Here is a 12,842-nt window from a genome sequence, read left to right on the forward strand (position 1 = left end):
TTTCTAACGTGATACCAAGATGATCTGGAGGGACATGGGAATTTGTGGCGAGCAGATTCCACGATGTTGTTTCCGTCTTTCCATATTTTCCTGATTACTCTACTGTTTCTGCTTGCTGATGGAACTTTGATTTCCTCACGAAATATTATCTGTTTTTTAAGGATTTTGTTCAAATTGGTAACATGGGATTGTTTGTCTTGTTCCCCGGGTTGCACTGCTCTGCCGGGAGGGTTTACCCGTCTTTTTGCGGATCTCGGACTGGAGACGTTTCGGCATTACTGGGGCGAATCATTGACGGCGTATTTGATATATTCTTGTTGCAACTACTGAAAACCATGTAAGTGGTTGAAAGCTGAAATGTGGGCTTTTTCTGAAGAGTTGCTTTTGTTGTGTTCTACACGGGTGCCCTTGTCCTGTAGATTTTGGCAATCGTTCAGGGTGAGGAGAATTGCTGCTTGGTGGGCAGGCTCTTCCATGTTGAGTTGGTGAAATCACAGCTGAGCATTACGGTAAGGAACATTTCTCATCTTCACCTATTTATTTGCTAAAAAGAAAGATGATGGTGTCTTGCCTTTCTTTTTTTTAGAGGCAGTTGCCCTCGAAACAAGTGTTTCCTATTCTTGGGAATCAAGGCGAATGAGGCCGCAGACTCTGTAGGAGGTACGTGCAACTTGTACCGCCAAGCAGCCCAAGCTCAGCTGGCCGATAAGATAAAGCTATGCTTAGTCATCCACAAACGGGGAAAGGTGGCCGTTGACGACATGCATCCCACCAGAGCTGAGCTACGAGGCACCGAGCTATGAACACCACATAACAGCAGCCCAACATGCGACGCTCACTGCCATCGGCCCTGCTGCTGGGCCTGTCGTCGCTCGTGGCCGCCGTGTACAAGGACGAGGTCGGCCGCATCGACTTCCACCACGCGCTCGTCGGCGTGCCCCAGGTCGAGACCACCTTCTTTCACCGGCCCAAGAAGGACGAGAAAGCGAGCCTGCTCTATACCCTCAGCGATGTCGGCGTGCTGGGCGCCGTCAACCCCAACACGGGCGCCCTCGTCTGGCGCCAGCAGGTTGCCCCGGGCATGGCCGGTCGAGGCGGCCATCTGAGGGCCCCCGAGGGCGAGAACTGGGTGGCTGCCGCGTACGGCCAGCAGGTCCAGGCGTGGGCTGCGCTGAGCGGGCGGAGCGTCTGGCAGACCGAGTTTGACGGCCGCGTCAAGGACCTGGAGATTATGGAGCTGACCGAGAGCGCGCGCAAGGACGTGCTGGTCCTGTTTGAGGAGGACGGCGTCACGGTCCTGCGCAGGCTGCACGGCGCTCTGGGCACCGTCGTCTGGGAGTTCCGCGAGGTCTCGAGGGACATTCCTCTGCAGGTGTCGACCAGCGTCTCCAATGTCTACGTCATCAGCCTTCACGGGTCGCCTTCGTCGTACAGCTTGAAAGTCACGACCCTGGAGCCGGCGACGGGAGGGCGGGTCGACCACTGGATCGTCGGCACCAAGGGCGGAGTCCAACCCGAGGATGTCATGTTTGTTGGCGCAAACTCGGCTGCTCCCATCCTGGCGTGGTCCAGCAACGACCTTTCCAAGTTGAATGTCCACGTCCTGGGCCCAAAGTCCAAGCAAGACTTTGCGTTTGCGCTCCCTTCAGACACTGTCTCTGTCGACATCCATGCTCCGCATCTGACCCAGTCTCAGCCTCACTTCCTGGTTCACACCCGCACCGCGACTGGCAACAAGGCCGAGGTCTTCCACACCAACTTGAAGTCTGGCCAGATCACAAAGGCGTACGAGCTGCCGCTGCTTCCCGGACTCGGCGCCATTTCTACCAGCTCGGAAGGTGCCAATGTCTACTTTACGCGTGTCACCGAAGATGAAGTCCTCGTCGTGTCCTCTGAATCGCACAGCATTCTCGCTCGGGATTCTCTGAGTCCCGAGGCTCGCGTCGAGGCCGTTCATGCGGTTTCAGAGGTCATCAAGAAGGCCGGCGGCAAGGAGTTTGCCATCCGGTCTGCCACCGTCGCCAAATCGCAGGACTGGGTGCTGATTCGCAATGGCAAGGTCGACTGGACTCGCCCCGAGGGCCTCAGCGGCGCCGTTGCCGCGGCCTGGGCCGAGATTCCGGAGGTCGAGGATCTGGCCAAGGTGCTCGCCGAGGAGGCACACACCAACCCGTGGAACGCCTACGTTCACCGCGTGACTCGTCACATCCACGATCTGCAGTATCTCCCCGATTATCTTGCGACTATTCCCACCCGGGTCATTGAGAGCATCACCGGCGGCGCAGTCGCAGTGTCCAAGACGACAGGTCTTCACCGAGACTCGTTTGGCTTCAACAAGATTGCCATCATCGCCACTCGGCGGGGTCGGTTCTACGCCCTCGACACTGGCAGCCATGGTGAGATCGTTTGGTCTGCCGATGTCTTTCCCCAAGCTCCCGGTGCCGCGTTTGATGTCAAGGGCCTTGTGGTCAACGATGCTGAAGGCACAGCGACCGTTCGAGGCGCCAATGGCGAGTATGCCGTGATCCAAGTGGCGGATGGAAAAGTTCTCGAGGCTCAACCTGGCGACGAATCCACCGCTATCTCTGCCACGGCCGTGATTGAGCGTGATGGCGGCAAGTGGCTGCTCGCTCTGGGACGAGATGGGAAACCCGTTGATGGCGTCTTGGCGGAGCGGACCCTCGACCAGACCATTGTTATCCAAGAGGAAGATGATATCATCAAAGGCGTCAAGTACGTCAACGAAGATGGCGAAATCATCAAAAAGGATGTTTGGCAGCTCCAGCTGCTCCCGGGCCAAAAGATTGCGAGCGTTGCCAAGCGCCCGGCGCACGACCCCGTTGCCTCCATCGGCCGCGTACTGGGAGATCGAACCGTCAACTACAAGTATCTGAACCCCAACACCGTCGTCGTCGCTGCCATTGACAGCGCCGCCTCTGCCCTTTCAGTCTATCTCCTGGACACGGTTACCGGCCAGATGCTCACCTCCCAAGTCTACGACGGTGTGGATGGTGACAAGGAGATCTCATGTACCATGTCGGAGAACTGGTACGCCTGTGCCTTCTTCGGACAATACACTCTCAACGACGGCTCGGACCGGGACATCAAGGGATACCAAATTGCTGTGACCGACTTGTACGAGTCCCCGTCACCCAACGATCGGGGGCCTCTGGGCGATGCGGAAACGTTCTCGCCCCTGGATCCCGTGGATACCCCGACTGGCGTGCCGCTTCCGTGGGTTGTTTCTCAGAGCTGGATCGTATCGGAGCCCCTGACCAACCTGACCGTGACTCAAACTCGTCAAGGCATCACCAGTCGACAGCTATTGGCTTATCTGCCCGAGTCCCACGCGATTCTGGGCATCACCCGGCATGGGATCGACCCTCGCCGACCTGTTGGAAGGGACCCGTCTGCGGCAGAGATTGAAGCCGAGGGCCTTGCCAGGTACACGCCCGCCATTTTCATTGACGGGCGGAATCTGCTTACGCACGAGCGGGACATTATTGGCGTGAGGGGCATTGTGACCACGCCGGCCATTGTTGAGAGCACCAGCTTGTTGTTGGCGTATGGCATCGACGTCTTTGGTTCGCAGATTGCGCCGAGCGGGACGTTTGACATTCTGGACAAGGGGTTCAACAAGGTCACGTTGCTGGGCACGGTGCTTGCGCTTGCTTGGGGAGTTGTGCTGTTGGCGCCTATGGTATGTTGCCTTTTTCTTTCCTTTTCGAACCTCCTTTCGAAACGAAGCTTGGGGAGTTTACTGACACTTGTATAGGTTCGGAGGAAGCAGATCAACCGGAAATGGGAAGCATTCATGTAAACTGGGCGTTGCGGTCTAGAGGAGACATATTACGGATACCACGTACTGGATTTATGATTAGGTGGCGCGCACGCATTTGCTTGTTTGCTTCATGAGGGCCTGCGCTTAATGTGTATGAACATTGAAAGAAATGCAAGACGTTTTGGATGCCCGACGAGTCCCTTTATTGCTTTGGTCTATCCACCATGTGTCTCCCCTATCTAACCTACTGACTGATCCTCTAGTCTAGGCTTCCGGCCAGTTACCCGTCAAAGGGATGCAGCTTCCGTTGGCGCTCTGGCCGATGCCGTCCTCGCACAGAAACGCAACGTATCTGGCCACATGGTCGACGGGCACGTTGTTCATCCTGGGGTGCGCCTCCTTGACGGCCTTGAAGCCCTCGACGTTCATGCCAGAGGCAAATGCATCGCTAATGTTGGTCTCGTTCATGCCACCCGGCATCAGGGCCACCGAATAGACGCCCTTGGGGCCGTAGAAGCCCGCCGTGTGCTTGGTCAGGGCGACGAGCCCGTGCTTGGACGCGGTGTAGGCGACGCCCGCGGTGAGGCCGGAGAAGGAGGCCGTGGAGCCGATGTTGATGACGAGGCCGCCTGCGGCCAGCAGGTGCGGCAGGGCGTACTTTGTGACGAGGAAGGCGCCCGTGAGGTTGACGGCGAGGATACTATCCCACATCTTCTTGTCGCAGTCGGCCGCGGGATCGAACTTGTCCATGATGCCGGCGTTGTTGATGACGATGTCGAGGTGGCCGAAGTGGGCGACGGATTGGTCGACGAGGGTCTTGACGGAGTCTTCGTCGGCGACGTTGGCTTCGAGGGCGAGGAGCTGGGTGGGCGGGTAGGTTGTCTGGAGGGCGGTCTGGGCGGCGGCGAGGCGGGAGGGGTTGATGTCGCTTATGGTGACGAGGAAGTTGTTTGCGAGGAGGGATTTGGCGATGGCGAGGCCGAGGCCGCTGGCGGAGCCGGTGACGAGGACTGCTTTGGGGGAGGGGGACATTTTTTGTGGTGGTTGGGAGATGGAGGATGGGATGGTGAGATTCGAGAGTGGTGTAGTGTATATATGATTTTGTGTCAGACTTTGTATCGGCAGCTAGGTGTACAGCATGGACAGAGGCAGATGCAGGAACAACGGCTCATTCTCCTCTCTTATATAGATGCCAGTTCAAGCCTTGCTGTCCGCCTTTCGGAGCCGTTGCCGAGCCTGCATTCTGCCCTGCCAGCCTCGTTCCAATGTAAAAGGATCCGGGCCATCCTCACATACGGGGTACGGACTGCGCTGAAATCCCTCTCGCCATACCCTTTGGTTCCCTATCGGCTGCGCGAGGCCTCACTTTGCAGGCAGCTGGCTTGACGCTACCGTTCATTGACTAGGTAGGTACCTAGTACGGGGACAAGGGGCGTATACGCGTATTTCTACATTGTGCCGTCTTGTACTCCGTACCCCATTATTACTCGGAAGAAGAAAAGGCAGAGCGCAGAGCAGAGCAGAGCAGAGCAGAGCCACCCCCAAAATTGGGCTGTTTTTCGTTCAGCCGCGCCTTTTGGGGGGGAGGGGTGTGCGGATAGGTGCAAACTTGTCAAAGGATGCGGATGTGGATTTACGCTTGTCCCTGTCTGTCTGTTTTTTTTTTGTTTTTTTGTTTGTTTGTTTACCTGCAGCTTGATGACTTCTTACTTCATCGAGCTCAGGGTCCTCACACTTCGGGATTGTGGTTGATTCTTGCGCTGCACCTGAATGTTTACCGTTAGTCATGTGCTCGGGCAGGCTTTCTTCTTACTTGTCGGGTTCATCAGGTTCATTGTTCGATGGGAGTTTTGAGATGGTCGCTGTGTGGGGGGGGATTTCCCGTCTGCCTGAACGGGCAAACCTACCCGATTGGGGTGCATGAAGTGAAGAAATGCGAATACGACTGGAGCATATGGAGACAAGTACGCGTATAGAGAGATTTCAAGGATGAGCGAGCTGTTTGTGTGAGTTGACAAGAAAGTCCATGCAGGAGACGGAATGAGAGGGCATACAAGAAATGCTCGCGCCCGGTGTAGGAGAGAATGGAGTTGATGAGCAAAGTCGAGAGCTGCAAGGAGTCACCATGTCTGCAAGATGATTGCCCATGTCGAAAATTTACCGTAACCAAGCTCCCCTATTCAAAAATCACAATGTAGTCTGTACATACCTTGGGTTGCATCCATCTGACGACCTTTGGCTTTCTTTGCTCATCCTGCTATTACTTCAACAACCGCTCAAACACCGCCGTCAGCCGAACAAAGAGTCGAACAATCCGAGGACACCAGCCGCCGTCATCCCGCACCCGGTCTCGCATCCATTCGCCTGCCAGTTCCTCGACGCCAATCCTGCCCGTGCACCACCCCTCGACAATGTCGTGGCATCTATGCCCTCCGCTCTCCTGCTCCCACCTCGCCAACTCCGAGTCAATCACCTCCTCGGCGAGCTTACCGCCTCCCCTCGCCAGCAGTGCGGCAACCGTCTGCTTCATCACCTCCGTCCCCCGGCAATCCCCCCATTCGTCCGCACTGCCGTCGATGCTCCAAGCCCCTGGCGATGTAGGCCGGCATACTGCCACCGGGAACCTGCATCTCTGACAGATGCCGCCGCCTGCATCATCTCCATCCTCGCCTTGTACACCTCCACCTCCCTCGTCCATTCCGTTAAGCACCGACAGCTTACTGTCGAGCACCCTATAGCTATCACTCTCTCTGAACTGCAAACACGAGGCCGCCGGGTGCCGGTAGCATTCCTCGTCCCATCCGTGCGATCTGCAGAGCTGGCACCGGATCCCGCCTTCGCCCCATTGCCGGATCCTGTCCCGAACTTCGCGCCAGTAATCCTCCGATCCCCCGCGGCTCGACCAGCGCCGTCTTCTCTGCTCGTCATCTTGTGCCCGGGCGTCTCGAATGCATACTATATTTGCCAGCTTTTGATCCAGGTCTGTCTTCTTCGCCCTTGCTGTCACGCTCTCTGCTCCTCCTCCCTGCCGCTCCCGCTTCTCTCCCGCCGTCACCACGACGTGGCTGGCCATCGCCTCCCTGTCCTTCCACTGCTGAAGCCCCAACGCGCTGAGCTCACCCTGCCGCCGCTCCATCGCCTTGAGCACCCACGCTTCCTCCACCGCCACGTCCAGCTGGTAAAACACTCGCAGCATAATCATCACCTGCCGCGACCCCCACCACATCGGAGACAGGAGCCATCCGCCCAGGTCCAGCTCGCGGTTGAACCGCGTCCGGCTGTCCTCCCGCCACGCCTCCACCTGCTGCAGAAGCGTCACTCCCGACGGCAGCGCGAACGACAACATGGCTGATACCGCACGCAGCACCACCCCCTTGTACAGCCGGCACGTTTCAGAGTTTGCTCGACGCCACTGCCTGTCGTCTCCAAGGCGCTCACCCTCTCCGTCGTTCTTCTCCCACTCGGGACAGCGAGAGCGCGGCAGGCAGCACGTTGCGCACCAGGGAACCTCTCCATAGCCCCCGATCCCGGTCAGTTGCATGTCCGCCAGCGTGCCGCCGAGACGATGCTCGATGAGGCATGCCAGCTTCTTCTCCGGCCGTGGGCACTCTGACATGGCGTGGTCGCTGCACCTCGTGTCTCGATGGACAAGACAGAGCGGGCATTTGACGCGCCACCGTTCGAGCAGCTGCTGAAGCATCTTCTCCCCGTCGTCCTGCCTCTGATCGTCCCTCCACTCTCTCTACATCCGGGGGTCTCGCGGCCTCTTTTCCGGCTCCAAGTACCGCCTATACCACGCGTACAAGTCGTCCTCTGACCACGCGGCGATGGGCTTGGCCATCTGGTGGTGAAGCAGCGAGTCTTCCAGCGCGCCCTGCAGCACGCTGCTTGCCCGGCCGGACAAGGCATCGTGCTGCTGCGTGAGAGAAGCCTCTCGTAGGGGATGATGGCGGTAGAGTCGCCGACGCTTGTGAGGGCGAGGCTGAGGCTGGTTGGAGCTGTCTTCCGGTTCCTCGCTGCCTGTGGGTGATTCGCGGACGATGAAGTGACTCGACTTTCGCTTGCTGGCGTTGCTGATGGGATCATCGCAGACGATGAAGCGACTCGACTTCCGCTTGCTTGCGCTGCTGATGGGATCATTGTAGGCTCGTTGAAGCATTGTCGCTCTTTTGGTTGGCTGCTGCAGCGTATCTTCCATGTCTGTTTGTGTTGCGCTTTTGCTTCTTGAAAGGCACGGCGAATGCCTCGAGTTTTGTTTCTCCGGATCAATAATACTGTAGAGGCGGTCAGCCGCCCCAGTTGAACCAGGCTAGCAGGCTACCTCCGGAATCTTACTTGTCCATATTTACACAGCTCAACCTCCTCTTGGAATAATAAGTAGATACCTATTTACCGCGCCTTGACTATTGCTTTTGGAAGCAAGCTACCTTATCAAGGCTCGACGCATCCTTTGACAAATCGGACAGCTCTTTGCGTGCCTGGGTACGTAGCTTGTATGAAATCTTTCTGCTGGTTAAAATTTGATCCATGCCCGCTCAAGGAAAGAACTAGTGCCCCATTGCGAGCTCAGTACGAGGATGCGAATACGATTCGCAGCCAACTTCGATATACGAATCTCAAATACGCGTGTAGAAACATTGACGTGGTAAAACGTCTGCCTCTTGAATACGCGTATACAGTCAATATCAAACGGAGAACATGAAGCGAGATTGTCATCGTGTCCGATAATTATGTATCATACGTTTAGCGATCCATCATGTAGCATCGCATTGGTGTATACCAAGTGATTGTTGCATCCCAAGTCTTGAACAAAACTCCCGCCAATACAGAAACAGGCACTCAAATCAACAACTGGACAATCCACAACGCTCAACACTCATCCTTCCAGTTGTCGCTGATCCACTCGGCCAGCTTCGTCGTCAGCGTCCCCTCCATGTACGGCTCCACGTCCTTGGCGCCGTAGTCGCCGCCGCTGAACTTGAGCGCGGGAATGATCCACGGCAGCAGAAAGTCGACAAAGACCAGGTCCACCGCCTTGGGCTTGTCGTCGGCCGAGAAGCCCACCTCGGCCTGGATGCAGTTGGGCACGGCGTAAAAGTCAATGGGCTTGTGGACCGTGTCGTCGCCGTCCTTGCCGATGTCGTCCTTGGTAGTGTAGCCGCCAAAGAGCTCGCCATTGTCAATGACATCGACGCCACGGAGCTCGAGGCGGGCCTCGTCTTCATTCCCGTCTTGGCTGATCTCTTCAATTGTTTCCGGCTCGTCGTGACCATCTTCAGCCGCTTCATCCGCATCAGCGACATCAAAGTTGGGCCGGGGATACATTTGCTGCGGAATGGTCAACCGCCTGGTGTTGGGAAGCCCGTCGATGAAAATCTTGGCCTGGCTGTTGAGGATGCCAATCACCTTGGCGGCGATTTCGTACGGCACATCGGGCACATAGCGGAAGCCGCTGTTGAACGGGCTCACGGTAAACGTGTCGTCGCGCGTAAACGGGCCCTTGAAGATGTCGAAGCGGATGCCTCCCGTGTTGATAATGGCCAGCCGGGCCTTGTCCTTCCTGTCCTCGTTGACGACGACGCTGGGCAGCACCTCCTCCTCCAGCCAAGAGTAGATGCTGTCTTTGCCGGGGTACGGGGCCCTGGTCATCCACAAGTCTCGGGGTGCGCAGCCATAGCGGCGGTCGAGGTCCAGAGCCTTGCGAGCATCCTCAATCATCTGACTCGCCTTTTTGCCCTCCTTGGTGGGAAACGTGGTCTCGTTCAAGCCGGTGTGATAGTACATGCCGTAGAGGTTGTTGTCAATGTATTTGCGGGTGAATGAGAGACCCTTTTGATCCTCGGCCTCCACGCTGTCGTCTTCCTTGGGCTGCTTCTTAGCGATGCCGTCAATGGACATCCAGCCGATGGTCTCGAGGTAGCGGCCGGATGCAATGGCCAGCGACTTGGAGTCGTAGCTCACGGCATCTCGGATGTGCAGGTGGCCGCCGAAGAAGGCAATGGGCGTGTCCCAGTCCTCCTTGCGAATCGCCGTAAAAATGTCCCTGAACTCTTGCATGCGCACACCGACATGACCGGTGACGACAAAGAGGTCGGGCTTCTCCTTGATGGCCGCCTGGAACCAGTCCTCCTTGATGGTGTCGGCCACAGGCTGGACGATGCTGTTATTGGCATTGCCAGTGAAGTCGAAGAGGAAGCCAAAGGCCACAATGTTGAGGCCAAGGTTCTTAGTCTTGAACTTGCGGTATCGCTGGGCCTGGGGCACGCGCTTGCCCGTATTGGGATCGATGTAGTCCAGGTTGGACGCGATGTAGTTTTCTTTGAAGTTGGGGACGGTGGTGTTGTGTTCCATGTCGACCGAGTACGCCCTGTACAGCTCATGGTTGCCGGAGCTCAGGAGATCGACCTTCTGCTGGGCGTAAATGTCGTATTCGTAGACGCCCTTGGGGACGGAGCCGTCGTAGATGCCGCTGCCCTCGATTCGATCGCCCGTGTCGATGAGGAGGAGGTCGGCGCCCTTGTCGTCGGCGAGCTTGCGCATGTGTTGGGAGAAGGAGATGTAGTCGCCCCAATCGGCGGAGAAGGAGGGCCTAAAAGGAGTGTGAGCTGGTGTCTCATTGCTGGCACTTCCTTCATTACAGTGCTGCCAATTGATGACTTGGGGGGATGGACTCACTCTAAAAAGTGCCCCGAGAGCCAGGCGTGCGTGTCTGTCGTGTGCAGAAAGTTGAGCTGCCCCCAGGTCAGGTCGCGCATGGGAGCCGCCACGGGCTTGACGGCGCCGGACTGGGCGGCTTCGACCGCGGCGGCGGCGACGAGGGCGCCGAAAAGACGGGATACCAGCATGGCGACGAGACTATGGTTCCATGGGAGATGTGGGAGGATTGATGCTGATGCTGATGCTGATGCGAATGGCGGTGATGAAGGGAGGCGAAGGTGATTGATAGCATGGAAGGGGAAGGAAGATAAGGAACGGAGGTGAAGCTCCCGGTCCGCTGACTTGCAGGCGCTGCCATCAAGGTTCAGGTGACATCAGCGGGGGAAGAAGAGCGCTAATCAAACAGTATGCCGCGCAGCCATGCGGCCACAAACAGGCACGGATAGGTACCAAATCCCAAGGGTAAGGGATGCAGACAGTTCAGAGGCTGACATTATACTGTCTGATTGATCAATAAGAGATGAGAATGACCACGATTGCGAGAATGCGAAGTCCTGTAAGACTCCTGTTGACAGCGTCTAATGCCAGTGACATGCACCCCACTGGCTGACTCATCACCCTTCATCACCTCACAACAACTTGAACTCTTCCCTTCAGGCCTCTTCCAACTTCAACTTGGCTTCACCTGCACTCGAACCATGTCCTAATCTATGATTCAGGGCACTGTCAGGATGAAGTAGAATTGAGAAAAGCCTTGCCATGGCTCTATCCTGATACTCACATACAGAAAGCAGCCCTTCAGCCATCAATCCTAAGCATCAGCTTTCGACGTCAACGCCAAATCATCAACATCATACACGCCGATAAACTTGAAAAAGGCCAACACCTGCGGCGCCGTTCCGCATCCATCGCCCGTCGACATCGTGGCATTAAAGTCCACCAGCGGAATCAGCCTGTCCCCCACCGTCGCCGACACCGTGTACGTCGTGTTGAACGCGAGATTCCGCCCAATCACCTGGAACATGTCCAGTCCAACCTCTGGCCGCACCGTCACAAGGCATGAAGCCGGAGCCTTGGAGCTGGACTGAGGCTTGGCTTCAGTGAGAATCTTGTTGAGCGCTGGCTCGTCAAAGAGGCCCTGTCTGCCCAGGTTCTGCGTGCCGTTGCTGGCGGCCGAGACGGCGCCTGACACGTAGATGATGGCCTGGCCCTCCTGTCCGACGTTGACGGTCTTGATAATCTTCGGGGGGTTGACGGTCAAGTCGATAAAGTCGACCGTGTCCGAGTGCTCGTTGACGACGTACAGGCGCGTGTTGTCCGCGCTAGGCCACAGCCCGTGAGGCTCGACGCCGCTAGCCTGGATGGCGCCCAGGTGGACGGGCATCTGGCTGGAGTCCGGCTGCGCGTACATGAGCGTCTGGCTGGTCGATGCCACCGTGACGAAGCCGTGCATGGTGCCGTTGAGGACGGCAAAGTTGGGGTGGTTGGTCTCGGGCCCTGTGTCCATGACGCCGACGACGCGACGCCTGACGAGGTCGATGACAGACACCTTGCCGACCATCTTGTGCGCTGCCCACAAGCGCTGCCCGTCAGGCGAGATCATCATATCAGACGAGAAGACGTCGCCTAGGCCGGTGATGTTGGCAATGACACGCCGCTGGGCCACGTCGATGACGGACAGCGACGGCGACCGCACGTGGTTGGCATATGCCGTCTTGCCGTCCGGGCTGAAGACGACCTTGCTCGGCCCGCCGTACGACTGCACGTAACCAACCACGCCGCCCTCGAGCCCGTCGACGATGTCGATCCGGTCGACGCCTCGCGTGCCAACCCAGACGTGGCGGTTGTCCCGCTCAAAGAAGGCCTCGTGCGCGTTGCGGTCCACGGACGTCTGCGAGACAACGGAGTTGTCCTCGGTGCGGAACACGGTGACGGTGTTGCTCGTCACGGCCAGCGACACGATGAGCTTGCCGTCGGGCGAGAAGCCCAGCCCGTGCGAGTTGACGGCCCTGACGTACTGCGGGTTCAGGTCGTCGGTCAGGCGGCTGTCGCCCAGGCTGATGGTGCCGAGGACCTCGCCCGTGGCGGGCTTGATGACGGTGATTGTGTTGGACGACTGGTCGCCTGTGTAGAGGCGATCTGAGTCGGAGATGGGGGCGCCTCTGCCGGGGAGGGCCGGCGCTTGGTCCCATGCCGAAGCGAGGCCGGATAGGAGGACGACGGCTAGTAGAGTGAGGCTTGCATACGGCGGCATCTTGGCTTGTCTGGTCTCTGGTATTGGTGTAGTTTGTAAGTGACCGCCAGACTTGTGCAAGACGGAAACGTGCCTGAGCTGCCAAAGTTATACTTGCCATATTCATGTCGTGCAACATGTCAGTCGCAACAAGTCCTTGCCCCCCCCCCC

At 57.6% G+C, this 12,842-nt stretch overlaps 5 protein-coding genes across 5 annotated transcripts; 1 reads left to right on the forward strand and 4 right to left on the reverse strand.

Moving 5' to 3' along the window:
- Positions 1 to 826: 826 nt before the first annotated feature.
- CCMA1212_007483 (ER membrane protein complex subunit 1) lies at positions 827 to 3,820 on the forward strand (the record flags this gene model as incomplete). The annotated part of the gene is made up of 2 exons (XM_073704651.1): positions 827 to 3,700; positions 3,776 to 3,820. 2 exons carry the CDS (start codon positions 827 to 829, stop codon positions 3,818 to 3,820), a joined length of 2,919 nt encoding a protein of 972 aa, XP_073556903.1.
- A 225-nt stretch (positions 3,821 to 4,045) lies between these two features.
- On the reverse strand, positions 4,046 to 4,813 carry CCMA1212_007484 (Short chain dehydrogenase andC; the record flags this gene model as incomplete). Its single annotated transcript, XM_073704652.1, has 1 exon — positions 4,046 to 4,813. The coding sequence occupies one exon, from the start codon at positions 4,811 to 4,813 to the stop codon at positions 4,046 to 4,048; it is 768 nt and encodes a 255-aa protein (XP_073556906.1).
- Positions 4,814 to 6,041: 1,228 nt separating this feature from the next.
- Positions 6,042 to 7,979, reverse strand: CCMA1212_007485 (uncharacterized protein; the record flags this gene model as incomplete). The annotated part of the gene is made up of 2 exons (XM_073704653.1): positions 6,042 to 7,407; positions 7,585 to 7,979. 2 exons carry the CDS (start codon positions 7,977 to 7,979, stop codon positions 6,042 to 6,044), a joined length of 1,761 nt encoding a protein of 586 aa, XP_073556905.1.
- A 671-nt stretch (positions 7,980 to 8,650) lies between these two features.
- On the reverse strand, positions 8,651 to 10,636 carry CCMA1212_007486 (Secreted protein; the record flags this gene model as incomplete). Its single annotated transcript, XM_073704654.1, has 2 exons — positions 10,457 to 10,636; positions 8,651 to 10,370 (listed from the first exon to the last, which is right to left on the reverse strand). The coding sequence occupies exons 1-2, from the start codon at positions 10,624 to 10,626 to the stop codon at positions 8,651 to 8,653; spliced, it is 1,890 nt and encodes a 629-aa protein (XP_073556908.1). The 5' UTR covers positions 10,627 to 10,636.
- Positions 10,637 to 11,249: 613 nt separating this feature from the next.
- CCMA1212_007487 (uncharacterized protein) lies at positions 11,250 to 12,692 on the reverse strand (the record flags this gene model as incomplete). The annotated part of the gene is made up of 1 exon (XM_073704655.1): positions 11,250 to 12,692. The coding sequence occupies one exon, from the start codon at positions 12,690 to 12,692 to the stop codon at positions 11,250 to 11,252; it is 1,443 nt and encodes a 480-aa protein (XP_073556907.1).
- Between the last annotated feature and the right edge of the window lie 150 nt (positions 12,693 to 12,842).

This window comes from Trichoderma ghanense, assembly GCF_004382785.1.
Source record: "Trichoderma ghanense strain CCMA-1212 chromosome Unknown scaffold_9, whole genome shotgun sequence".
NCBI lineage: Eukaryota > Fungi > Ascomycota > Sordariomycetes > Hypocreales > Hypocreaceae > Trichoderma > Trichoderma ghanense.